Raw genomic sequence first — 25,019 nt, 5'->3', positions numbered from 1 at the left:
TCAATAGCATGAATGACATTTGACATTCAGACAAATTGTTTCTGCTCCAAGACTGGTACTGTCTTGAATTGAATTCTGTTGTACAGTATGTTTAAATACAATAAGTGTTGTTTTCAAGGAAAGTTGGAACATGAGAAAAAGGTTTAAGTAAAATAACAGTACGGACAGATACACTTGCAGGTTTACACCTGAAACTAAAGACACATTGACAAGTCTATGCACTTATTGGTATGTATGCAGTCAAAAATAAGTAAATAAATCTAATTCTACTGGTAGTTTCTAATTTAAAATACAAATAAAGCCCACAAAAAATCTGCTGTGGACACATTCAATCACTCTCATAAAATAGTGACATTCATCAGTGTTCTTTTTCCTGTGATTTAACAGCTAAAGAGAAATCAATTCCAATAGATTTTGTGAATATGTGATATAGTAAAACAGAATCTTAACCTGCTAGTAGTGCTAAACATGTCGACTGTACCATTTTCAAATGCTGAGGGTGTTTCGTCAAACTGACGTTTTTGGAATAGTCGAACATGTTCTTTAAAAAAAAACTTAGCTCTTCGGAGTCACTAAATTTACAGGATTATTGTAATTATTTTCTGGGTTATTTAGTATGAATTTGTTAACGAATTTGAAAAGGGTGGTTAAAGAGTGCTTTACCTTCCTCATTCCCAACTGATGATGACTTCTCATGTCATGGCGCGCCAAAAAAACTCAGCCACACAGGCGACAAGCTGTTAAAGCTGGATGTGGACAACTATGTCGTAGCGAAAATATCCAGCAATATGGTAAACTTCCGTAACAGAGATGCAAATAAAGTACTTAAAGATAATATTGGCTTAAGAACATTTCTATTTGAATCTTTCAACCACTACACCGCTTAAGCAGAGTCACAGCTTCACGGAAAAGCCAACTACTTAAGATGGGGGAAATTCGTCCTTACGATATTTTTTCGCACAACAAAAAACAATATTTACAGGAAGAAATTAAGAAAAAAATCAAATTTGAACACAAATTTTATATTCAACGTATAAGTAAACTAAATAAAACAAGGACATTGTCGTGTTTTTTTTTACTTCTTTCCCGACTGGTTTACTTTTAGTTGGTATTTCCCATGGAGCGGAAGTTTTCATCGAGCTACTTCCAGGTTGTTGCCACGGACGCTTTTTGTTCCCGGAACTAACCAAAATAAATCACTGACCGGATAACGGGAGTGTTTGTTCTTTTCTACCACTGAGACTGGTGTGGTGGGTGATTAATTCACGGGGAGGGATGCGGTTTCAATCACAATAACAGATTTTAGTCGAACAGCAACATATTGCAGAAGTTCTAGAAGTTGCTGTAACATTTTGTGCAGCTATATTTACTGCTGGCAGTGGCTGCGTACAAATATCCACTTAACACGACTGAAGATTCTTATGGATTAACAAGGCATGGAATAACAACTAGCGGGTAAGAAAAAAGGTAAGATCTGAAATTAAAAGCAGGGATTAGCGTGAACCGTGGTTTTGTCATTGAGCAGCCTAAACATAACTCGTGTTGTTTTCATTGGGGCTCATTAGTGACGTGTGCGCGTCTTCTGGTTAGGCGCAAGAGGTGTCACGTGGTCAAGCAGCCCTAGGTTGGACTGATTTACCGGAAAAAATCTGAACAATTCAATCAGTCCTCAATAACCAGTAATGTTGATTTGATTAGTGTATACCGGTCTAATTGGCTAATCGGCTACTGGAAGAAAACAAACTATTTCTATTTGTAATGTTTTGAGAAAAGGCCATTTTTGTGTTCAGTAATTTAGTCTCTATCTGTATTAATTCCAAATGTCTTGCTGCTTACATTTCTTGCTTCCATTACTTGAAATAGAGCCGTTTGCCAATGAGGTTGTAGATTATGAAACTGTACATCTGAGTAAAACATGACTCACTGAATATCAGTTGCTACCTATTAAAAAAACAGAATAATCAAAAGAAGTTAACACATTTTGTGCTAAATCTTGCCTCAGTTTATTCATAATATATAGGGAAAACATTATTTTAGATACGTTGTTATAGTCTTTGGCAGTCATTTTAGCCTTTTTAAATATTTAACAGTTGCTTTATTATTGACTAATGTTAAAAAAGTTGAATATTTTTCATTTCATAAAATCTTCAGACCCTTTCCAAAAAATTAGAATATCATTGAAGATATTTCACTTTTATAATGCCATGCACAGTTTTAGACGTTCATAGATTTCGGGCCCACTGTTTATTGATTTCAAGAATGTATTTGTTTATTTTTATGTTGTTTTTTTTTTTTTTTTTTCTTACAAAGTAAGGGTTCCAGCTCATAAAATCCACCAAAAAAGTTTTTTTTTAAATTTGAATACTGGAGAAATCACCATTTACTTCTCGTTTTTGCCAAATAATAAATACAGAGATTAAATCCAACCTGTATATCATATTGCACATCATATTTTACACAAGATTAATACATGAATGGCAATGGAGACACACAAATATTACCTTACACAGCTCAGTAAAATAGTTTTCAACAGTTGGCACTAAATCAATTAATTAATTCATCTTCTAAACCCGTTTAGCCCCTTTCGGGGTCGAGGGTTATGCCAAAGCCTATCCCGGCCACTCGTGGGCGTAGGTAGGAGACATCCTGGACAGGTCGCCAGTCTGCAGGGCCACAAATCACAAACCTATGCACACTTAGATTCACATCTAGGGACAATTTCAAGTAACCCATGAACCCGTGAAGCATGTTTTTGGACGGTGAGAGGAAGCCAGAGACCCCGGAGAAAACCCACGCATGCACGGGGATAACATGCAAACTCTAGTTCTGACTCTGACTGAAAGACTGAAAGAAAGTTCTGACTTTCTTTTAATTGTTTGGCACTAACTTTATCAAACAAAGAAAAAGCATTGCAAATGCATTTCTAAAATTCATTGTTATGATTTATAGATATATAAAAGGAAACACATATTACAATTGCCTTTATGATTGTTTTTTAAGTAAAGAGCTAAATCAGATGATGTAAGGTTATGTGGTTGTGAAGGAGCCATGGCCTCCCCTGGAGTACCCATTAGATGGTTCACAATTCTTGCAGTCTTAAGCAATTTTCCTCTTTAATTTATGTTGCCTTAACAGCAGACTGTTGGGTACCCCGTTTAAAATAATGTTGACTTTAACTTGACATGCTCCAAGTGGTTTTAAAGTGGCAGCCTGGGGAAAATGCTGCTAAGTATTTCAGGAAAAACTCATTACTGTAAATGGGCCTGTGTGTTAACCTAGCTGGAATAGACAGGTAGAGGCAAGACAGATTGGGCGGAGATGTGCGTGTAAGTGAGTGTGTGCACATCTCTCAGAGTTTTATTTAAAAACTGGTCAAGTTGATGGCTAGCACCAAATCAGCGGCCTGCCTAGTTGTACCTGTTGCAGGATTTTGAAACACACAAGGGCTCCTTTAACATCTGCCTTCTAAAGAGCTAATGACAAGAGAATGGAGACCGAGTGATTTGAAGTATTGCACTAATGAGGCCCTGTGTGCTGTCTGGTAAATCACAGCCCACGTGCTCTGCCACGTACACACAAATGCTTAAGAGAACAAACGATATATTTTAGTAGATTGGGTAGAAGACACAGCAGGCATCCAGTGTGGACAGTTAAACCAGCTGTTAATCTTTCCAGTCGGGTCATGTTTAGAAGATAACCATCAAAGGCACCACTCCAACTCACACAGTGTGCGGTGTTCACTTCATCTAACTCCAGTGATGAGGTTTTTAAACCAGGGATTGCAAATCTGCAGCAGCGACTGTGTTTAGACCCTCTTTGGCGCTGAGGGAGCGTGATGACGAGGGGAAGGAGTAAGAGAGAACATGAGAGGAAAAAGTAATAAAGGACAAGCTTAACTGGGGAGGCTGTCAGCAGAGGAAAATAATATTTGTCCAGTTGGACAGGCCTCCCTTTGCGCGGGCTAAATGAATGTTGAGCTTCCTGTCTCCCCTGTCAGGAAGAGTGGCACAGACTGTATGCAGCAGCAAAGAAGCAGAGCGGCGTGCAGAGAGCTGTTTGGAGTTTGACAGGGATTATTAAAATCAGAGCAGATGACGAGGAAGGGGCGAGAGGCGGAGTGTGAGGAAGCCAAATTGACACAGACACTCTCCATTACCTTCCACTTGACTTGCGTTGATGACAATGCTGATATGAGACCCAGCAGCATGGCACCGACGTGGGATTGGCTGTTAGCATGAGCGTTAAGCACCACGGGGTAGGAGGGGAGGCCCTCCATTCCAGAAGAGACCTCAAAAGATGAGTTGTTTATTTAAAGTCTTGACTGAGGTGCATCTCACCTCATTGTTTATTTATTCTGTTTTGTTTTTTTCCTCCCTTTCTGTCTTAACTCACTGTAGTGTTTGTGGGTGGAAATGGTTTCAGGCTGGAGTAATGCATTTTGATCAGGGGCCCTCCTACTATAAATGATTTTTCGGAGGGAAAGGGGCGGGGGGGCTGGAAGAAACAGCCTTTTAAAATGATAAGATTTGTTTAGTTTCAGATGAAATTGATTTGTGCCGTCTAACAAGACCCTTGTTTGAGGAAATTTCAAATTACCATAAACCACTAGAGTGTGGGGTGCACAAAATATATGTGTTTCTTGACAGACAGCTGTGATAATACACTCTGGACCACACGGTTGATTGATGTCACTACACTGGTAATACTGCTTTGGCATTGGAGAAGTTATATGCTTTTCTCTATGAACTAGTATACATAAGATGTCGTGCTTTCCCTGGTTTAAGGCCAACTCTCTCTTTTTGCAGAGCAGCATGGAATGGCCTGGGGATTTCCCTGACGACCACGCCTTTGTGGAGCTGCTGGTTCCAGGGGCTTCCAGTGATTTGGACTATGAACAGCTTCTGAAAGACACGGAGGAGAAACTCAATCTGAATGCCAGCAGGTCAGTCAGAGCAACGAAGAGCTGATCCTGTTGGGATTTTTGACTGTCCCTTATTATTTCACAAAATGCTACAACCCCCCTTTTGGTTACAGTTTTCATGGCATTAACCAATATTTTTGAAAAGTTGTTTTAATCCAAGACAATAATTTCTGTGAGTGGATTACAAGAGGACAATATTCTTATACCTTAAAGTCCCATTCCAATCATCTTTATACAATCTATTAGGAAAGCAATCCCCGTGGTCTTTTAATTATGATTATAGATTTTTTTATTAGGCAAAATTTTAAAAAAGTGTTGTTTTCTAGGACATAGTTTCTGCATATCAGCAGAAGTTCAGAAGAAATCTGCCTCTGAGTTGTGGGCGGGACTGTTAATGCAGAGTAAGCCTGCTCCCTTCCCATCATCCATCTGTGTACGTGCTCTCCTGCTAGCTTACCACAAATAAGTTTACGGCCCCTCACAACCCTAACCTAATATTACCGGTGCAACAAAAATGTTGAGCATTATCTGAGCCATCCAGCTGTTCAGTTTTGATCCAGATGCCAGCTCGGACGAGGAAAACAAAGACATACATGGATTACATGGATCTAGTTGTATACAAGTGGATGCATTCGAATGGAGCGGAGCAGCGAGCTTCTGGCCTAACGATTGTAGATTCTATTCTACGGCACACCTATAGGCTTTTTCCAATACCTTTTTTTCCATCTGCTCCTGATTCACAATAATTTGAATAAAGAAATACTCACATATGCAATTATGATCTTAATTTTCTCTATACATAGCCTCCATCATGAAAAAAATGCCGCAAGAACATGTTAAAAACACCAAAACCACAAGACACAAAGTGCGTTTTAAATTGTACTGGAGGATTAAGATGCAAAAACAAAAATTAAGATAAGTACTTTCTGAAGTATTCTTGAGTAGAACTTAATGCGGTTTTATAATGACGTTTGTATCTTTATTTACAATAATATTTTTCTACTTCAGCTGAACATCACATTAGTTCCTCGCATGAAGAAATGCCAAAACAAAGAAATAAAATACTTCGAGTGTGTTGGAATTTTAGCATCAGTGAGTTATCAAAGCCATCTTGAATTTTTTTTTCTATAAATTGAGATTAATTCATTGTTGGCACCAAACAGGGGCCTTTTTCATAGTTAAAGTGCTAAAATGTGGTTTTTAATGCTTATGCTTATCCATCTATGATAAGATTTTGTTGTTTCCTGTTTGAACATCATTTATAAAGGCAGTCAACAAAAATGGTAAGGAACGAAAGGATACAATAATGGGTATTTTTAATATTTCAACCAAATTTTTCATACTTAAACCAAAAATAAGTTTCTTAACAATTATTCAAATAAAAATGCAAAAAAATAAATAAATGTAAATGTTAGTGTGTACATGCTTGAGGCTGGGTCTGCGTGTGTCTTTGGTAGCAGGAGTTAAAGAGAACAACTAGATTAATAAGGAGTAAGACATAGGGTCATTCAGTGAAAATGAGAAATCTATATTTCAGGTCTTTCATCGTTTGTAGCGTTGGGAGGCCGAGGGCAGATGATGAAGGACGGGCTAAATGTAGCTAGTGAACAAAGCCTCACTCTCACACCATTAGTGTTGGGGACGCATCCCTTCTTCATCCTCTCTCGGTGTCTCCCTCCCCTTTTCTCTTTTTCTTTCCTTCTTCCTTCTAAATGGGAACATAATAATTGAAGATTCCACATCTTGAAACGAAAACCCTTGGGTAGGTAATTCAAGGCTTATTACTGAAGGCCGGGCCATTTTTCTGCTTTCTAAGCATTAAAGGGTTATTTTGTGTTCCTGCAGATGGGAGAGGGATAACCATTATGAGAACAAAGCATCCAGATAATGGAGAATGGGGCTAAAAATAAGGCAATCCTCCTTTCACTGTGGGGGACCACTGGTCAGTGTCTCTGTCAGACCTCAGCTAACTTTCTGGCAGACTACTTGAAGACAACCTGTTATCTGGGTGGACACATCTAGACAAATAAAAATGTTCCAAGGTTTTTCTTTTGCCTCGACTAGGGTGGGCTGCAGACTCGTATACTCGGACACACACATAACTGCGGCTCACTCGCTTGCTGCCCAACTGACTTATCAGTGTCTGGAACAAATTACGGAAGTGGAGTGGAGGAAAGAGAAACCAAGGGATGGAGAAGAAAGACTTACCCACACCCATGACGGACTTCAACCTGTTTGTGGGTCACAGTGCCTGTGCCTGTTCCTGGTTCTCAGATGTCACAGATTTGCCTGAGAGCCGCTTCCTAATTGAAGGAGATTAAGATAGGCTGACAACGGAGCTGGTGCCCCCAAATTGAAATGCTGTAATCCATTAATTTTCATCAGATGGGACAGTGCAGCAGTGGGACCGGATAGGGTGGGCCACCAGGAAAAGACCTCTAATGAAGTGTCAGCATCGAGACTAAAGACAGGCTTCGAGTTTCACACTGCCGAGGCAATTGGCTCTCCCTGCTTGCCTGTCAATCTTGATCAGAGTGTAGCATCAATACTTCCCCTGAATGGTTCTTTGGGCTATGCATAAAACAATCTGAGATAGCATAAAGCATGTCTTGGTAAAACACAGCGAGGGCTCTGTGCTGTAAACAATACTGATTTGTAAGACTTGTCGCTATATGTGGTGGATTTGGTGTTTAGCTGTGCATGACATGTGTGTTAAGTTAGTATATCAGCTGTATTAGCTCTCTGGTATTATTTGCTGTATTGGGTGGCTTGGGGCACTAAGTGGTTGACGGGGCCAGGCCAAGACAGGATTTGTTTTCAGCCTGCTCACTCAACCCCGCTGAGTCTTTTCCTCCCAACAGAATGGGACGCTTTGATGGAGAAGATATTTGGTTCTCAGGTGACTGCTTTAGCCCTCACTGTACCTTGGGCTTATTTAGAAAAAAAAAAAAAAAAGATTTTTTTGGCCCCTGTTGTCTCCAACCCCCAACTCCAGTAGGCAAGCCTAGGGGAGTGGAGCGCGAAAGACAGACAGCCCCACCGCAGCCCACCCATACTAAATTAATTCTGACAAGGAACTTAAGATAACGTCAAAGCGCTGACTAATCGCAGGATTGGGTTTCTGTAAGTCAGGGAGCTGTGAAATGTGCCATCATATCTAATAAAAGACCTCCAGTTACTCCCCTTTTTCTCTCAGCGGTAGGGAAGTTTGGGGGGAGTCATCTCAACAGTACAGCCTTTCTGGCTGAACCGGTCTGAAAAACAATTATCTTTCACTCCACTGGTTGAATTAAAAGTGCTAGCAATTGTATGTGAGCATTTATTCGAGTAAAATGATTGGCATGTTTGTCAAGAGGCCTAAACAATTTTTCCTCCTAGTTTTGTCTTCCCTTTATTTCTCTCTCTCTGGTGGTCTTTTGTTGAGTTCCTCTCTAGCGTTTTTGCCATTAAGGATTTGTCCATTGTTGTCTTTCTTCTGAAAGACGAAGGGTTTCATTTTCTGTGACTTCTCTGTTTACCACCAATTTTTAGCTTCTTCCTGTTTCTTTCTTCAGCATCTGAGCTTCCAGTTGAAGTCATCGAGTTTAGAGTTAATCCTGCAGAGTTGATTAGGCTGCGGTCGAGCATTCACAGCAGCGGGCAAAAGGTCACTACATGTGTAGAGAACTGGATGGACTTTTTGACGCAGACCATCGAAACCGACTTTAAAACTTACAGCACAAGGCCCTAAGGAGGGGCTGCTGAATGGCAGCAGTAAAGGAAAGAAAATTAGGAGAGTAGGAGTCTTGAAGAGAGATAACCAGAAGAAGTCAACCCTCGAAAATGTTTCGGAGAAAGTGTCCTTTCTGTAACCACTAGTGTGATTTTCCTTAAGGAATGCAGGAGTTAGATGTGAAAGAAACAAAACAACAATAACAAAAAAACTTTAAACCCCAAATACCTTTTTCTGTTATTATGTGATCAATTGAAAGTTTCAGTCAGGGCTTTCTTTGTATTCTACATGTTTGGTAAATCCCACAAAGAGAATTGGTCTCAAGCTGTCAAGTATAGTTAAATTTACTTTAACCCTGAAATCTTTAGTCCAGTCTTGTTTCTGTTTGTAGACATTGCTGACTTAAGTATATTGGACATTGCTATAATGGATAGAAAATAAAACCATTTTAAGAACCCATAGTTAGTGGCAGAAAAGAGCTTTGGACACAGATCCATGTTTTTAACTTATGTGGTAAAGACAATGATCTGTACACACTGTAACCTTGGTTTAACCACATGTCAAATCCAAGTTATCTGGAACCAGATCAGTTCATCAATCCACCACTAGAGGCCTTCACTGTAAGCCATTGTTTACTCTAAAATAAAGTGGTTCATTGTGTACATTAGCATGCTTGCTTGCCTGCCCTTCTTGCCCTTTTTCTTATTTTGGCTTAACAGAAGGTAGTCAGACGCATTGCCTCAGGTGTTGTCCGTCTTTTGTTATTTGTCCAAACTCTGCATAAGATAAGTCTGGAGGCATTTTACTTATTTTTAAATGCATTTCTTTTCATCATTTATCTTGCTTTACTTACAAAGAAAACTAGAGAGTCAAAAGTGACATTTGTCAGAAACCCTTTTCTGCAAACATCTGGACCTGAGAAAAGCAAGAAACTTTAGAGTTACTCTTTGTGTTTTTGTGTCTATTTGTTTAGCATAAATAAACTGGATCTGCTAATGTAGTGGTTGTTAAGCTCACACACTGTATAAAGAAGCTGTATCGATTTGCAGTGATACGCAGGGTGGCAGCACCAACAAAAAGGTAAAGTGAATACATTATCTAAACAAGAACTATGGCCTAACAGAATAGGAAAAGTAACATGAAACAAAATGATGCAGAGTTATAGTGTGTAGAGTAATATTCTATAATGTTTTACTTTCTTTTTTTTTCAAATGGAAAATGTGTCATATTAAATTTTTATTTAATGTGCTGCTGTTGAAAAACATCTGGGTTTGTTCAAGGCCAAAAAACAAGCAGAAGGTTGTTAATAGACCTGCAGGAAAAACTGATATCTTGGACTTGCTCACAATTTTCAAACAAATATTGGTAAGATAGACTGCAGGTACCGGTAATTAAAATATCTATTGATTTTTTATAAAATAAATTAGCAATAATCTAGTTAATAAAGAAATATGACAAGTCCCCACAATAGATCACAAGATTCAAAGATGCAATTTAATTTAGTGAGTCAAAGAAGAAGTTAATTTTTATGGATTGCCATAATTTTATTTCCTTATGGATTTTTTTTTTATTACTCTGTTTTTTCTTACTCTAATTAATCATCTTAAGCTCACTGCAACACACCGGTACATACATTTATTTATTGTGGGTTCCTTTGCTTGCGATTGCATGATCATTCTCTAACACCATGCATCCCAACAATTTTAATTATAGGGTTATGGAGTTATATACTTATGTACACAAGTGCAAACACACGCACTTTGACTCTATCTAGCATCCAAATATATATGCATCGATTTGCATGGAAATGACTTAGCATGTCGTGCCCAAGGATGTCATTCTTAATCTGTCATATTAAAGAAGAAACTGAATAGCTGATGCCGTCTGTTAACATCAAAAGAATGGTGTTTGCGTGTGTGTCAAGGGAACGAATAAGACATGAGATGGCAAGAAGTGTGTTTTTCAGATGTCTGCCGATGCCTGTAATGCCACTTCACACCAGATGCTTAGCACACGCTTGCACACTGATATATCGATGTCTGTGTTCATTACTGTTGATGTGTCTGTATCTGTCTTCATGCAGTGCGCAGACTGAATGAGAGCAGGAGTAACCTGGATGTGATGTGGTGTGTACATCCATGTGTGTCTCCATGACAGTGTTTGCTGACTGTTGGAAGAATGGTACTCTGTTTTATGGCTGTGTATGGATGCACCACTCTCTTCACTTAGGAACGTTTGAATAAATGGGCCAGAATTGACGTCTCAGCGGTTTCCTCTCACACAGACCGAGTCCTCCGCCTCAAATATTTTGTCAGATTCTGCAAGTGAGCGAGATATGAACAAAGGTTATTCAGAATGATCTGTATCACAAATGTTCCTATTTTTGCTTTGTTCTCAGCATTGAACAACACCTGAAGGAGCTTCAGACCAAAATGGGGGACTCGAGAACAGCAGATCGGCCCCCAAGTCCTACAGAGTGCCTGCAATGGTTCAACCTCAGGGCACAAAACAGGCTTGCTGCCACAGGACACCAGGAACTGCTGGACTTCTTCAAAGCTTTGGTAATGCATCACAAATAATGATAATATTGATACTAGTAATTATAAGTATTGTAGCATAATGTATTTAAAGATAATAAGTGCTTTGAAAGAAAACAATTATTTATTTGATGTGGCAGGCTAATGCGAAAATGTGCTGTATACAAAAATTTGCTTTATTCAAAATCTCAACAATCAAACAATGGTCCTGTTTCTTAAACTATATTTGAGAATGTCTTTATTCAGATATTCAGAAATATAAAAACACTGTAAAAATGTAATTTATCTAATAATATAGACGAATGTATTAGTCTTGTTCATGAATCACTCTTAACGTCAGAGAGTGACGTTTCAGAATTGTGATATTTCTAATATCTTCTCAACCTTCTTTAGTGGAAATAAAAGCATTTTTTTTTCTGTTCCGTTCAGCAACAGTATCTGAAATCAGATGAACAGGGGAAAGAAGAAGCTGCTCTTCAGCTCCTGCTCTGCCTGTCTTCCCAGTGTGGTGTCTGCTTTCCTTGCACCCCTACCTCCTCTTCCTCATCTTGTCCGTATTCTCAGCTGACGGATTTCTCCATCCACATGGTACATACGGTGAAAGATAACAATTCATTAGAGGTAATGAACTATTTACGATTCATTTGAGTGTTGCAGTTTTGGGTTGATTTCTGTCATGTTTATTTTAGCTGCTAAGTGTATTAAAATGCAGACGGTTGAGCGAAGTAGACTACACTTTATCTTGTTTCTAGGGAAGACAATCGGATGTCTTTTTCTGCATCTAAAATTTGATTGTCTCCTGAAGATCCAGGAGTTATGGAATGCTGTACGTCTCCACCTGCGACGTTACCTGATGGATCAGCTATTGTGTCGCAACCCAGAGTTCTGTGAATGCAGAAAGACGTCCTCTTTGACCATCTTTGAAAGGGTCCACTGCCTACAGCAATTATTCTTTCTCTACCCAGAGTGTGAAGTTCTCAGATGTTACCAGGTAAATAAATGGTTCAAAATTTAAAAACTTACATTATTTGCATGGTGAAATAACAAAAAAAACAACCAAACTATATCCAAATGTTACCTAGTTGCTGCCTATCTTTATACTGAGGCTAAGTATGTCCAGCTCCACTAGAGGTGCTTTGAGAAAAACACTATATTTAATTTTTTCTAGGGTCTGAAACGGCAGCACGTGTTGAGTGTTCTGCACTCAAGCCTGAACTCCAGCCCAGGTGGTGAGACTGGCTTTGACAGACTGGCAGCAGGATTTTGCAGTGCAGTCCCACATCTGAGTCAAGCCATCACAGAGGAGCTCCAAGTCCTTACAAAAGTAACACAACCCAACGCAATTCTTGGTTTTCTCAATGTGACTTACCTCAGCACTTTGGCTCAAGAGCTGGCCTCCCAGATGGAGAAAGAGCGTGAGATAGCCCAAAGGGATAACAGTGCACTGAGCAGCAAGATCAAAAAATATTCAACCAGGTCCAGAGCAAGTGTGGGTGAGTAAAACCTTTCCAAAATCGAATTTATTTCATGGTTGACACTGTTTTTTTTGGGACAATTTCTTTTAGATAATGCTTACTGCTTCTCCTCTCCTTCAACTTTTCTGTCTTTCCTAATTGTTGCCGCCTAATAAAGGCAATTTTCTAGATATCTGAGCCAAAGCCAAGATCTCTTTAAATGGAGGCAGCTCTCAACGTAACTGCTTTCTTTTGATGGCCCTCTACTGCACCTGTACTCTTTTCTTTTTGGTCAAAAGAAGCAGAACATAACATTTCCATGGCCAAAGCTTTTGAGAACACTTCTGCATAAAATCACACATTGCCTTTATGACTACACAAAGTCCTGAAAGGAAAGTATCAAACTAGACATAAACTGTTTTAAAGTGTGCCTTTATCTCATTTCCAAGGCAACTACCCTTTGGAAATGATTTAAAGTATTTTAAAATAATATTACCGATTTAGTTTTTTTTATTGGTATTTTAGCCAAAATAGAAGTAATTATGAAAAATAAAAAGGTTTTAGATTTAAATAAAATGTTATTTAAATTGTAGAATTTTGATCAGATGTAGCTTAAGAACAACCCATCCAAAAAATGAAAATAAAGCCATATAGACAGAAATTTACCAATGAATGACTCACACATACATCAATTAAAAAGTAGTAAAGTATATTAACAAGTAAAATGGCAGACTATGTTAAGGAAGCACTGCAGTAAAAAGAAACAAGTAAAACATTATAAAATCAAGTAATATTGTAAATAAAATAGCTAAGCATTAATAAAAAAAAAAATCTTGATAAAGTGGAATATTCCAATAAAAACGTAAAACTATTTCCTAGACAAAATAAATGAAGAATATACAAATGTTAATAAAAAAAAACAGTAGAACAATTAAAACGGCGGTCTGAGGCCATTTTAAAAAAAACACAGCCTTTTTTTTTAAATGTACAGAGAACATTAAGACAAATCTGTGACTGCACACTCAAGATGGCAACTTGATTAATTTATCTTTGCTCTATAGCTTTTGTTTAATTAAGCTGTGGCTAAATATAAGAGTATTGAGATACATACACTGACCAAAAATATAAACGCAACACTTTCGTTATTGCTCCCATTTTTTATGGTATGAACTCAAAGATATGAAACACAGAAAAAAAGATTTTCAGCACAACAAAATAAAAATAATAGAAAACCTCAATAAAATGAAACCATTGTGTAAAGAAGAAAAGAGCAAAATCCTTCTTTTTATAAATAATAAATGTTGCAAAGTTTACATTTGTCGCAGTCAAAAGATCCACCAAGGGATATAATTCTCATTGTATAATAAAGATAATTAATTTAATAACCATATTTGCTAAATGTTTTATCCATGTCTGTAAAATAAGTTGTTTTTATTTTTATTTTTTTACTTAGTTCTTCTTTTTCCAAGATGCAAGAAAACTCTTTGCAGAGGTGCTGCCAGGAAACGAAACGGCCTGGCCCTTTCGCTATTTACACCAGTGACATGATATCTGTCATGGTTTGAGTTTCTTTTGTATTGGTTTTTGCTTTCTGTCTTGTTCTGTCATGGTTAAGTTCTGTTTCCTGTTTTATTTTGAAAGGTTTCCTGTCTTGTCTTGTGTCGTGAGTTTTACTTCCTTTGGTCCCCATCTGCCCTGATTGTGTTCACCTGTGTCTTGTCTGCCCTGTCTGTATATAAGTTCTGTCTCTACCTTCCTCCTGTGCTGGTCCATTAACTTCTGGTCGTGTGTTTAACGTCTTCATGTGTCTTCGTCCTGTTCATGCCATGTTTCATGCCACGCCACAGTGAGTTTTGCTTTGTCATCCTGCTCTGCAGCGCTTTTTGTTCTAATTAAACCCCTTGCCCTTGACCCCGTTTGCCTCCCGTCTCTGCGCCTGGGTCCTACCGGCTCTCGAGCCACCCCTGCACATGACAATATCAAGAAATTGTACAGAAGGCAAACTATTCTTTCATTCTAAAACTTGATTTTCTGCCAGAAAATATTTTAGGGTCCTCAGAAGTTAAGAGAAATAAATAGCAGCAACTGCTTCTGGTGGGACTCAGTGGGTTAAAAGAAAAGCCATAAAGTTTTGCAGGATGTGTTGCTGTGATAGCTCCTTCATCAGCACAATGCCACGTCTGATGCATCATTTCCACAACTTGCATTGTTTTTTTTCACAAAGGGTAAATTTTCCCTAAACAAAAATAAAGAAATAAATAAATAGACCCTAAGTGTTTGTCAGCCATTGTTTACTTTTCTAAAATTGGTGCACATGCCAGCTTCCCTGCGGATTAGGGGTGGGAGTACTATTGCATCTGCCATTCTTCGATAAACACACAACTACCTTTATTTTCCTTTTTTTCCTCTCCCCCCTTTTTTCCTTTTCCCCCCTTCGTCTCTTTCTTTCCATCTCCCCCCTTGGTTTTTCCTTTCCCTCTCCTTAAATGTGAGATGAGAGGAGGCAGCCAGGATAATTGGCCATGCGTCAGTTGGGCTGTTTGATCACGTAACGTGGCGGAGGCTACACACCTACGTGCCGCTCAACAAACCGTCAAATGTAGCACCGGAGGCAGAACACGGCTCCAAAGGGAGCGAGGGATCCGTGCTGTGTAATGATGGTAAAATGGAGCAGTTTTGCCTGTGCTGGTTTTACTTAAGTGTTTGTGTGGATGTGTGTGTGTGTGTTTAAGTAGCACTTGCTACTACAATTGGGATCATCTTTCTTTTTTTTCTTGTTCATGTTTAAGCCTCCCTCTAAGAGAGAAGAAAAAGTTAAGAACCCACATACTCACTTCAAATGCGACTCAGTGGCTCCTGAAGAACCAGAGATGCCAAATCTGCTTAAACATTTTGGGGTTTCTGCAGTATGTCACACTCCGAATTATTGAGACAATTCTGACAGTGGGAAAAACACAAAGTCATTGTCTCTTTCATAAGTATTCCATTACTTCTTAGATCTCTCCAATCTTCCCTGCTGTGATATTGTTTATTACTGAAGCAGAGGCAGGTGGTATGTACATTTTGATAAGCGCCACGCCAGGGAGACTCTGTAGGCTCCCAGGGGAGCAGCACTGCCTGTAGTATCAGCCACTGTCAAACCACTGAACCATATAACAGCTTGCACAGCAAGATCCACCTCTTCTTTTAACCCCACTGACTCAAAAGCTCCCTCTGACATTTCACCTGGACAGATGTGATGGTTTGCTCCTCCCCAAATCTTTTTTTCCTTTCCCTCTTTCTCTCAATCTGCTGTATACTCCCCTTTTTTCTTTTGCCATTTTTCTGTTCTTTTCTAAGTGTAATTGAGTGAACAGAGAGCCAGGAAATTGGCTGAAACCGGTTGGTCGGTCAGGAGCAATGCTAACATGCCTCAGTGGCAGCAGGAGAGTGGCCGGCTCAGGACTACATGAAGATTTCTGTCTTGGTTTTGGCGTGACGCCCACATAAATGCTGCAAATTAGAGGCTTTTCCTGTGATCTTATATTTCTTTGAACAATTTGTAAACTGCAGATCTTTTATTTTACCAACGCTTTTTGTGTCTTGTTCCTGTTTAGATTTATGACATTTCATTGCTTAAAATTGTCTTATATCTTTTTAAGAGATTGGAATATCTTGTTTGAACGTTGTCTTTCACATACTGCCTGATGCACACCTGATGATTGTGCCTTTTCATTTATTAGTTCTGACTTTTATCTCAGTGTAGGTTGCTGACGCCTTTAATATAGCGAAATAAGAGTAAACCTGTGGCAAAACACAAGGTAATTATTTTAAGTACTTTTAAAGTCCCACTCCGATCATCTTTTAATTTATTTTAAAAGCATTTCCAGTGTTCTTTTAATTACAATCATGCGGTTTTTAGCCAAAATAAAAAAAAAAAAAACTCTGACATTTCTTAGAGAAGCGGCAGTAGTTCACCAGAAATTTGACTCTGAGTTGTGGGTGGAACTTTTGGCACAAAGTAAGCCCACCCTCATATTCCATCACCCATCTGTTTACCAAACACAACCTTATCGATGCAACAAAAATTAAGAGTAATATTTGAGCTATCCAGACGTACTGTTGTGAGCTGGGTGCCAGGTCAGACGACAAGAATGTACACGGATCTATTTGTCTGCAAGAGGATGCATCAGAATGGGGCGGAGCAGGGAGCAGTGACCCGCCAACTGTAGCTTCTGCGTCACTGCTACAAGCTTTTTCCAATGGCATTCACCAGGATTTGAATAAATAAAAACTCATTTATGTAATTTTAAGCGTCTTTCTATGTGTACCACACAATGAGAAAAATGCTATAATATATATATATATATATATATATATATATATATATATATATATATATATATATATATATATATATATATATATATATATATATATATATATATATATATATATATATATATATATATGGTATAAAACACTTTTTTGCAGCATTTGGTTTTAGACTACGTTTTGGTATTTTGAAATATTCCACCACATTCTGTAAGTGAGTGAATTGATTTCTGTGGAGAAAATTGCAGATGACAGGATGATTGCATACTTTTTCATCCCCATTATAAAAAATAATCCTCAAACTCAGTTCTGACAAGGAAATTAAGAAATTCCAATCGATTTTCACCTAATGAAGGTGAATATTGATCTATTTATCTTTAAGTTGATTACTCTAGTGTGCACTTTTTGCCGCCACATATATTTTTTTCTATCTTATTTGCATTTGTAGCCATGGCAGATCCCTTTTTCTTTTGGACATCAAAAAATTCCATCTTCTTTGAATTACACACACTCTGTGCCTGAACAATCGACCATAGCAGTAAAGTTGAGTTTGAAAAGTTCTCCTCAAACCTGTAGCCACAATATTCTGATAGCCGTTTTTTGAATTCAGGTCGACTAATTTCCCCCATATGACCACGCTGACAGCTCCCAATAGATAAAAAAGGGATTCGTTTAGAACATGTATTGGAAGCACATTGGCCACCGCCGCACCCCGCTCCTCACCCCGTCTAGCTCTTTGAACTTTCTCTTAAAGACAGCACTGCAGCCTATTCAGCATGGGGGGGAGATTCTTTAGTGACGAGAGATAACTCGGCTGAGGCTCTGACTGCAACTGGAGGTGCTTGTGGGGATTGTGGCTACTTGGGAATGACGTTTGTTAATATTTAATAAGAGCGGCTCCTCACTAGATCATATCTCTGGCAGAGTTTATACACACTGTCAGCCGGGGACGTGCACCCGCATGCTGCCAAATAATTATGGAGTAGTGGGGTTTGTGTGTGTCACTGTATACATGTGAGCACAACTCTGCGTTTCGCTTTCTGGGTGATGGTTTTTAAACGCCTCCGTTAAACTTTGTTTAAGGATGTTACCACCCGGCCGAGGTGATTTTTACTAATTGTAATGAGAAAATCTAGGGCCTCTCTCCTTCAGTTGTTTATGTGTGTGCCAGTGATCTTTTTCTCTAAACTGCACCTCTAATGAAATTGCTGAAATGATTGTGTTTCGTGGCCCTTGAGAATGTGTATTATGCATTTCATTTATTTTTCTTCATATCCTCTGAGTGGGCACAATGGCTTTTGTGCATCACTCTTGAGCAGCTCAAGGATATGAACCTTTTCCTGGCACCTTCTTTTGAGAAAGCACAGGCAAAAATGGCTGGCTCATTGAGAGCCGCCTGCACTCCATGCTGAAGAGTCAGTGTGATTTGCTGAGGGCTTGAAAACAATATTGTGAACAAGGGCACTAAACAAGTGTGATTTAATGAAATGTTTCTAACAGGACGGAGGATTCTTTTATTTCCCTTATTTCTGGTTACTCGACTCAAGTGCACAGACAAGGCCAGAGGAACATTAACCAATCCTCTGCAGTCACTGCAACACAGGCACATAATTTGTATTTTAAAGCAAAATAATTGTATGTAGCTTTAAATATTTCCACATCACAACTACACCCACTTCCTGGCCAACTGAGCACTGTACATTGAGATATCAGATATGGTTGTTTTCTCCTTCTGTGAAGGCCAGGTGGCCTCTGTTGTAGGTTGGTTGGACAGCACCCAAAGTCCCACAAGAGACCGGATTTATGTGTGTGTGTGCACGTCGGGGGAGTTCATGTGTCCTAGTGTATATTTGGGAATAACAGCAGTAGACTCGCCATATTAAGGCTGTCTCAGTAAGCAGTCGGCCGAAACTGACAAAGAGGGTTCTAGCTGTCATGGGGCCTAGCAGGAGGTCCACCGTGGCTCAGGGCCTCCTTTCCTTCCACATACACACTGATGCATGCACAGATGTACCCCAAGGCACCCGCATGACCCTGCTTCACACCCCTGTGAGATGATCTCACAAGGATACAAAAATCCACAGAAAGCACATATGTGGAAGAAAACGCACCAGCATAGCAACGTGTTTCTGGAAATAAAGTTTAAAAATAAATCAGTTGGAATTTGATAGGTCTACCCCAATTCAATTTGACATGCTTCTATCATGGATTATCACTCGTAGCAACATGTTTGACTGGAATTATTTGTAGAATTGAAAGCAAATGGATAAATATTAGCATTAATGCTTTTACGCAATTCATTGTGGTCTATATTTGCTAATCTGGGGAGCATTGATGCACACTAGTTTTTAGTAGAGACTTCCAGGAAATTTGTGGGACACGGTTTTGGAATTCGGATACCCTGACAAAAAGGCGGACGCCCTGTAAAGTGCACTAAGTATAGTGAAGGAATTTGGACACAGCATATATCAGATTTGATAATTAGATGCAGGTGAAACCAATCAGGACAGGAGGAAAAGGAAGGAAAATGATAAATGACACAAAGTGTAAGTAATTAAGATGTAATTAGTAACCGCTTCGCTTCCCAGTACAACAAAACGAAATGTTTGCTACCCCTTCTTTCTCTTTGTTCCAAAAGACCCATATCTACTCAAAAACAGCAGACTCATCTCTACACGTTGCAATCACGTGATAAGATGCAAGCCAGCTGGACAGTGTGGCTAGATGGATATTGAAGTCCCCCTCTGATTGTCTGATTTACACAGGAAGAAAGAAAGGAAAATGAGTGCCAGAGGATGAAAGTGTGAGGGATAGTATGCTGGAGAGAAATTAAATCAGGGACTAAATTATTGCATGATTGCTCATTCCCAAAAGACTTTGGCATCATTTGCTAGAAAGTGTCTAATAATTGGTTTTCGGCCATGTCAGACACACGCAATTCCCCCTACTAATGGCTCTGTTAAGAAGAAGCAGGCCTCGTGGGTCAAAGAAGGACAAAAAAAAAAAAAAAAATAGCCAGACAGCGAAAAGCACCACATACCCTTGTCCTTTTCTTCTCTATCCCTCAGTTAAACAAGCGAATAAGAGAGGAGAAAAGACAGACACAGAGAAGGGGAAAGATGGCAAGTAGTGTGTATGTGAGCGAAGAGGAAATGAAGTGGCAATAAGTGCAGCCAAAGGGGAAATGCTCTTCACCATGAGTTTAATACATCAAACTGGGGATTTGGCAGCCCGCCACACAGCAATTGTTTACCTTTTTGCTCACTGGCTGCATCTGTTCTGTTTTGTAAACGGCACTAAACTATTCGCCCGTAAACACCGGAATCAATAACAACTGCTAAGGGAATTCCCTTATCCCGCCTCCCGCTCTCCTCCTCATGTTTTCATCCCTAACCACCATCCCTTTTCCTTCTCCTAGATCTTTTTTTCCATTCTCCCGACTCCCTCTCTTATTTTCTGCCAGTCAGGACCAGTGTGTTATTGTGTTTACAGGAGATGTTGTGTTGGTTCCACCAGCACAAACAGGTAGACCAAAAACATATAAAGTTGAAACCAGAATTTTACAGAAGCACCACATAAAAAATACTTGTGCTTTTTTCCTCACCGTCACACATGAAATAAAAGTCAACTTTTCCTGTTTTAGGTCAATTACAATTAACAAAAATATTTCAATTTTCTAAATGTCAGAATATGAGACAACGCCTTTTTTGTAGGACAATTCTTATTACTTTTATCAAAGCCAAAGGTTAACATACATTTCATTAGTATTTGGTACTATTGCCTTTAAACTGCAGGAGTGGGTCAAACGTCTTGGATATCCTTCCACAAGCTTCTCACAAGATTTGGCAGGACGTTTGGCCCATTCCTCCTGACAGAACTGGTGTAAATGAGCCAGGTTTGTAGGTCGCCTTGCATGTACATCCCTTTTCTCCTCTAACCATAAATCTTCAATTGGATTTAGATCCGGGCTCTGTGATGGCCACTCCAAAACCTTGACTTTGTTATCCTTAAGCCACTTTGTAACACTTTGTTTGGCAGTATGATTTGGGTCATTGTCCATTTGGACAGTCTATTTTCGCCCAAGCTTTAACTTTCTGGCTGATGTCTTCAGATTCTGCTTCAATATTTCCACATACCGTTCTTTCCTCATGATGTCATCTATTTTGTGAAGTGCACCTGTCCCTGCAAAAGCAAAACAACCCCATAGCATAATGCTACCACCCCCATGTTTTACAGTTGAAATAGGGTTCTGAGGCCTGCAGGCTTCCCCCTTTTTCCTCTAAACATAACAATGGTCATCGTGGCCAAACAGTTCCATTTTAGCTGACATGTCTCCAAAAAGTAAAGTCTATGTCCTTGTGTGGATTAGCAAACTTTAATCTGGCTTTTCTATGTTTCTTTTGGAGTACTGACTTCTTCCTGGCAGAGTAGACTTCGAGCCCATGTCTTGAGGAACAGTACTCGTTTCACTGTTGATAATGACACATTACTTTTGTCCTTGGGTTGTTCTGGACATATCCAACCAAAGTACATTCACCTCTGGGGCACAGAACCCGTCTCCTTCCTGAGTGAGACGATGGCCGGACGTTCCCGTATAATTTTCTGAACAGATGAACATGGCACCTTCAGGCATCTGGAAATTGCACCCAAGGATGAACCAGACTTGTGAAAATCCACAATTGTCTTCCTAATATCTTGACTGACTTATTTTGACTGTCCCAGGATGTTTTACAAATAAGCAAGTGTGTTTCAAATGAGCCCTAATATATATATCCACAGGTGTGTTTCTAATTATATCAAATGCTGTCTCAATTCTAAACATATCAGAAGCTTCCAAAGAGATGACATCATCATCTGGGGTTTCCCAAATTGTTTAGGCATAGTGATCTTAGCATATGTAAACTTTTGACTTATAAGGAATAAAAATGTTTATAAAAAAAACCCTAGTCTCATTATCCTGACATGCAGCAAATAGAAATAATTTTCTTAATTGTAATTGACCTAAAACAGGAAAAGTTTACTTTTATTTCATGTCTGACACTAAAGGGAAAAAAAGCACATGTGCTTTTTTATGTGGTGAATGTAAACTTCTGGTTTCAAATGTACATTTCTTCGTTTTACATTGGAATTTGTTGGTTTTTGAAGCTACAAGGTATGGCCACCAAAAATTCCCCTTTTAATATTATAGTGTAACTGTTATCCTTTCACATGGACCTTAAACAAGTGATTGACCAACATAACGTAGAGTTTTAGCTTGTGAGGATTCTGGCAGCTTGTCTCCTGCTTTTATGATAATCACCGCACTACCCTCATTTATCCCCCTGTTCTCAAGAACATCTCCGCACTGTAATGTCATGTGGAGAAGCTCTTATATAAACATATAATCTTTGCTGTGTTCTCAGCACCACCTCTTCTTTTTATTGATTCTCAGTGCTTTGACCTTTGGTTGAACTCCTTTGGCTGTTAGTGCCCCCTCTTCATTCTCCTCTTTGAGACGTGCTATGTACTATACGCTGTATGACACACCTGGGTGCTTTTAAGCACACCCTCTCCATCAAGCGGTTATGGAAGCTTCCATTTGGCCTCACTGTTGTGACAAAGGTATAATGAGGTTTAGATGGCTTTGTACTAGACTGCTATGGCTGTAGGCCTATTTGGCTACGGGGACGTCTATAAATACATATATAGCTAGTGTGGCAGAGCCCAATAAGATACTCAGAGGCACAATATTGTCAAACCTCAAGGTCATCTGCCATTATCAGGAGTGGGATTTGGTCATGGAGTGAAGGGTCACGGGTTGATGGAACTTGAAGTAAAATGAATGTGAAGCTGGAAGGGGTTGATGTTCCAGATGAAGCAGCGGGTGCTCACAACCAAAACATAAGACGAGGCACAATTTGGACCGCAGCGCGTCGATTCGTTTCATGTAAATTAGTCGGCATCTGTACTTTGACCCATGCGTTAAGCACTGAAATAACTTGATCTCGCAGTGACTTGAGATTATAGGACAAAATTGATTGTGCTGACGTGAGTATGAAAGTTAGGGAACTATGCAGACGCATTTGTGTCAGCCAGGTCACACGTTCACACATGCCGTATGAGAGTCTCTCCAGCTCTGACTCCCACTGGACCCTATTACAGAAAGGCACCAGACCCATGCAGCTTAATTACACACAAACACAAATGCAAGCACACACATTTTAAACACACCCCAGATAATTACACATCTACTCACCTGCGATTTCATAAGTCCACGCACACAGGCCTGCACATAAATACATTTATACTCCTGGAGTTGCAGACACAAACAACCTTGAGGTTAGGAACGACTCCATAGTAACCACAGTGTCTCCTTGTCATGTTGACAATTATCTTACAGGACTGACATGTGCAAATGTGTGTGAAAGTGTCGTCTGCAAATAAAGTTATTCATAACGACCAGCATTACATGCACATAAACATGCATGTGCACACACTCCAGGCACAAAACACTCAAACTCTATGACTCACACTCATTAATACTCATGTAAACATGCACAAGTGCCCACACGCAACACAGTGAATCAGACCTCATGCATGATTAAACCAGGCATCCTTGGGGACACTGCTGTTGTCATATTGTCAGAATTTGTTCAAATATATAACAAAATTAAATTTGAATCCAGAGGCAATAATGTTACAATTATTGGAAAAGGACCTCCTCCTTTTTTTTTCATATGAACGTTCAATCATCTCCGTGCTTTCAGAGCTGGGGCTAATTCTGAGCTCATCCGTCCCCTGATGCCTTTGCAGTTGAAGAGCTCATTTAAGTGGACTCACAAAAGTTTTTGTGTATATGTCTCAGCGCATGGCAACGCATCATCCCAGCTGCTTATTCTCCGGCTTAATGCGGAACATCCCCAGGGTGATGGCTTTGGCAGCCTCCAAAATGGGAAATCCATATTTGCTGGAAGGGTCATCGGCGGGTAACGGGGAGAAAAGTTTTTGTGCTGGGAGGGAAGGACGTGCATGTGTGACTTCTCAGAGGGCAAAGTTATGCATAATCTTTTACAGTCTCTTTGTTTTTGTTGAGCGTTGGGAAAACATGAATGGCTCAATATTTTCAAGAGGTGTAATGCGCAGCGAGTTGTTGAGCGGGTGATGCTGATGAGTGCCTGTAGGCGGGGAAATTTGGTGTAAAAAGACATTCTTTTGAAAGTGTTTGTTCCTTTTTTTGAACTGTACACAGTATTGCATGTGTTTGTCATACATCTACAATCAAATGTACTAATAGTTTGATCCATTTTTCCCCACTCTGGTTCCTTACAGCACCCATGGAGCTCCCTGTAAAAGCCAGAAGCTTTAGCTTGACCTCCCACCAGCTAAAGGCCTTAAACCAACTGGCTTGTGCACTGCTGAAGTTTGAGAGCGATCTAAGGGATCTGGTCACTAACATGACATTCATTGACTGTATGGGTGACACTCCACGGGTAAAAGGTACAGCTCCATTTCAACAACACACACACACACATCTGACAATACATTTCTCAAGAAGAGCTACATTTTATTAACTAAATTTCCTTTAAAAAAAAAAGATTCTTGACAAAAAAAATGTAAGTGCCACTTTAATCATCTGTTTATCTGTCCTAAAAGCTTTTCTAGTGGTCTTTTAATATGATTATGCCGGTGTTGGTACCATAACCATTCGGCCTGCAATAACCATTCGGGGTCCTTTCGACTGAGGATAACATCACACTACGGTAACCCCACTTGGACAAACTACATAGCGTGGAGATCTGCTTGGGCTCTACATATTTTCATTTCACGTTTCCTTTCTTTTCCTTCATAAGTTGTGTCTGACATTATTCTCTGTAATAATAATTCTCAAAGTGGGTTTTGCTACAACCCACTTTGTCAAAAGATGTGTGGCTGTTAGAATGAACCGGCTGCTCCACACACAATCACTATCTGATACGTCATTGGACAAACGGACAGCCAATCACATAATGTGACGTCAACACTAGTCGAAGGACCCCGAACGGTTATTGCAGGCCGAATGGTTATGGTACCTACACCGGGTTTATTTTGTTGCCAGAATCAAA

At 39.5% G+C, this 25,019-nt stretch overlaps 2 protein-coding genes across 7 annotated transcripts in view; one reads left to right on the top strand and one right to left on the bottom strand.

Annotated features, from left to right (window-relative positions):
- The window catches only part of slf1 (SMC5-SMC6 complex localization factor 1), a 34,735-nt gene extending 33,671 nt beyond the window's left edge, over positions 1-1,064 (bottom strand). The window contains exon 1 of the mRNA XM_023958540.1: positions 664-1,064. The gene's annotated coding sequence lies outside the window, so the exon portion shown is untranslated. The remainder of the gene's footprint in view (positions 1-663) is intronic.
- Positions 1,065-1,152: 88 nt separating this feature from the next.
- kiaa0825 (KIAA0825 ortholog) overlaps positions 1,153-25,019 on the top strand; it is a 121,423-nt gene continuing 97,556 nt past the window's right edge. For 3 of the 6 annotated variants that reach the window (XM_020706005.2, XM_020706009.2, XM_020706004.2), the window contains exons 1-7: positions 4,045-4,699; positions 4,806-4,942; positions 11,032-11,194; positions 11,600-11,791; positions 11,976-12,161; positions 12,339-12,663; positions 24,247-24,414. In XM_020706005.2, coding sequence (XP_020561664.1) covers positions 4,631-4,699; positions 4,806-4,942; positions 11,032-11,194; positions 11,600-11,791; positions 11,976-12,161; positions 12,339-12,663; positions 24,247-24,414 — 1,240 coding nt within the window. In that variant the 5' untranslated portion in view covers positions 4,045-4,630. Of the gene's footprint in view, positions 1,468-4,044; positions 4,700-4,805; positions 4,943-11,031; positions 11,195-11,599; positions 11,792-11,975; positions 12,162-12,338; positions 12,664-24,246; positions 24,415-25,019 lie in introns of those variants that run through there. The other 3 variants (XM_020706008.2, XM_020706007.2, XM_020706006.2) reach the window with 3 other exon arrangements.

Source organism: Oryzias latipes, chromosome 9, assembly GCF_002234675.1.
Source record: "Oryzias latipes chromosome 9, ASM223467v1".
Classification (NCBI taxonomy): Eukaryota; Metazoa; Chordata; class Actinopteri; order Beloniformes; family Adrianichthyidae; genus Oryzias; species Oryzias latipes.
Note: the sequence above shows the minus strand (reverse complement) of the source record. Positions and strands in the feature narration are given on the sequence as shown.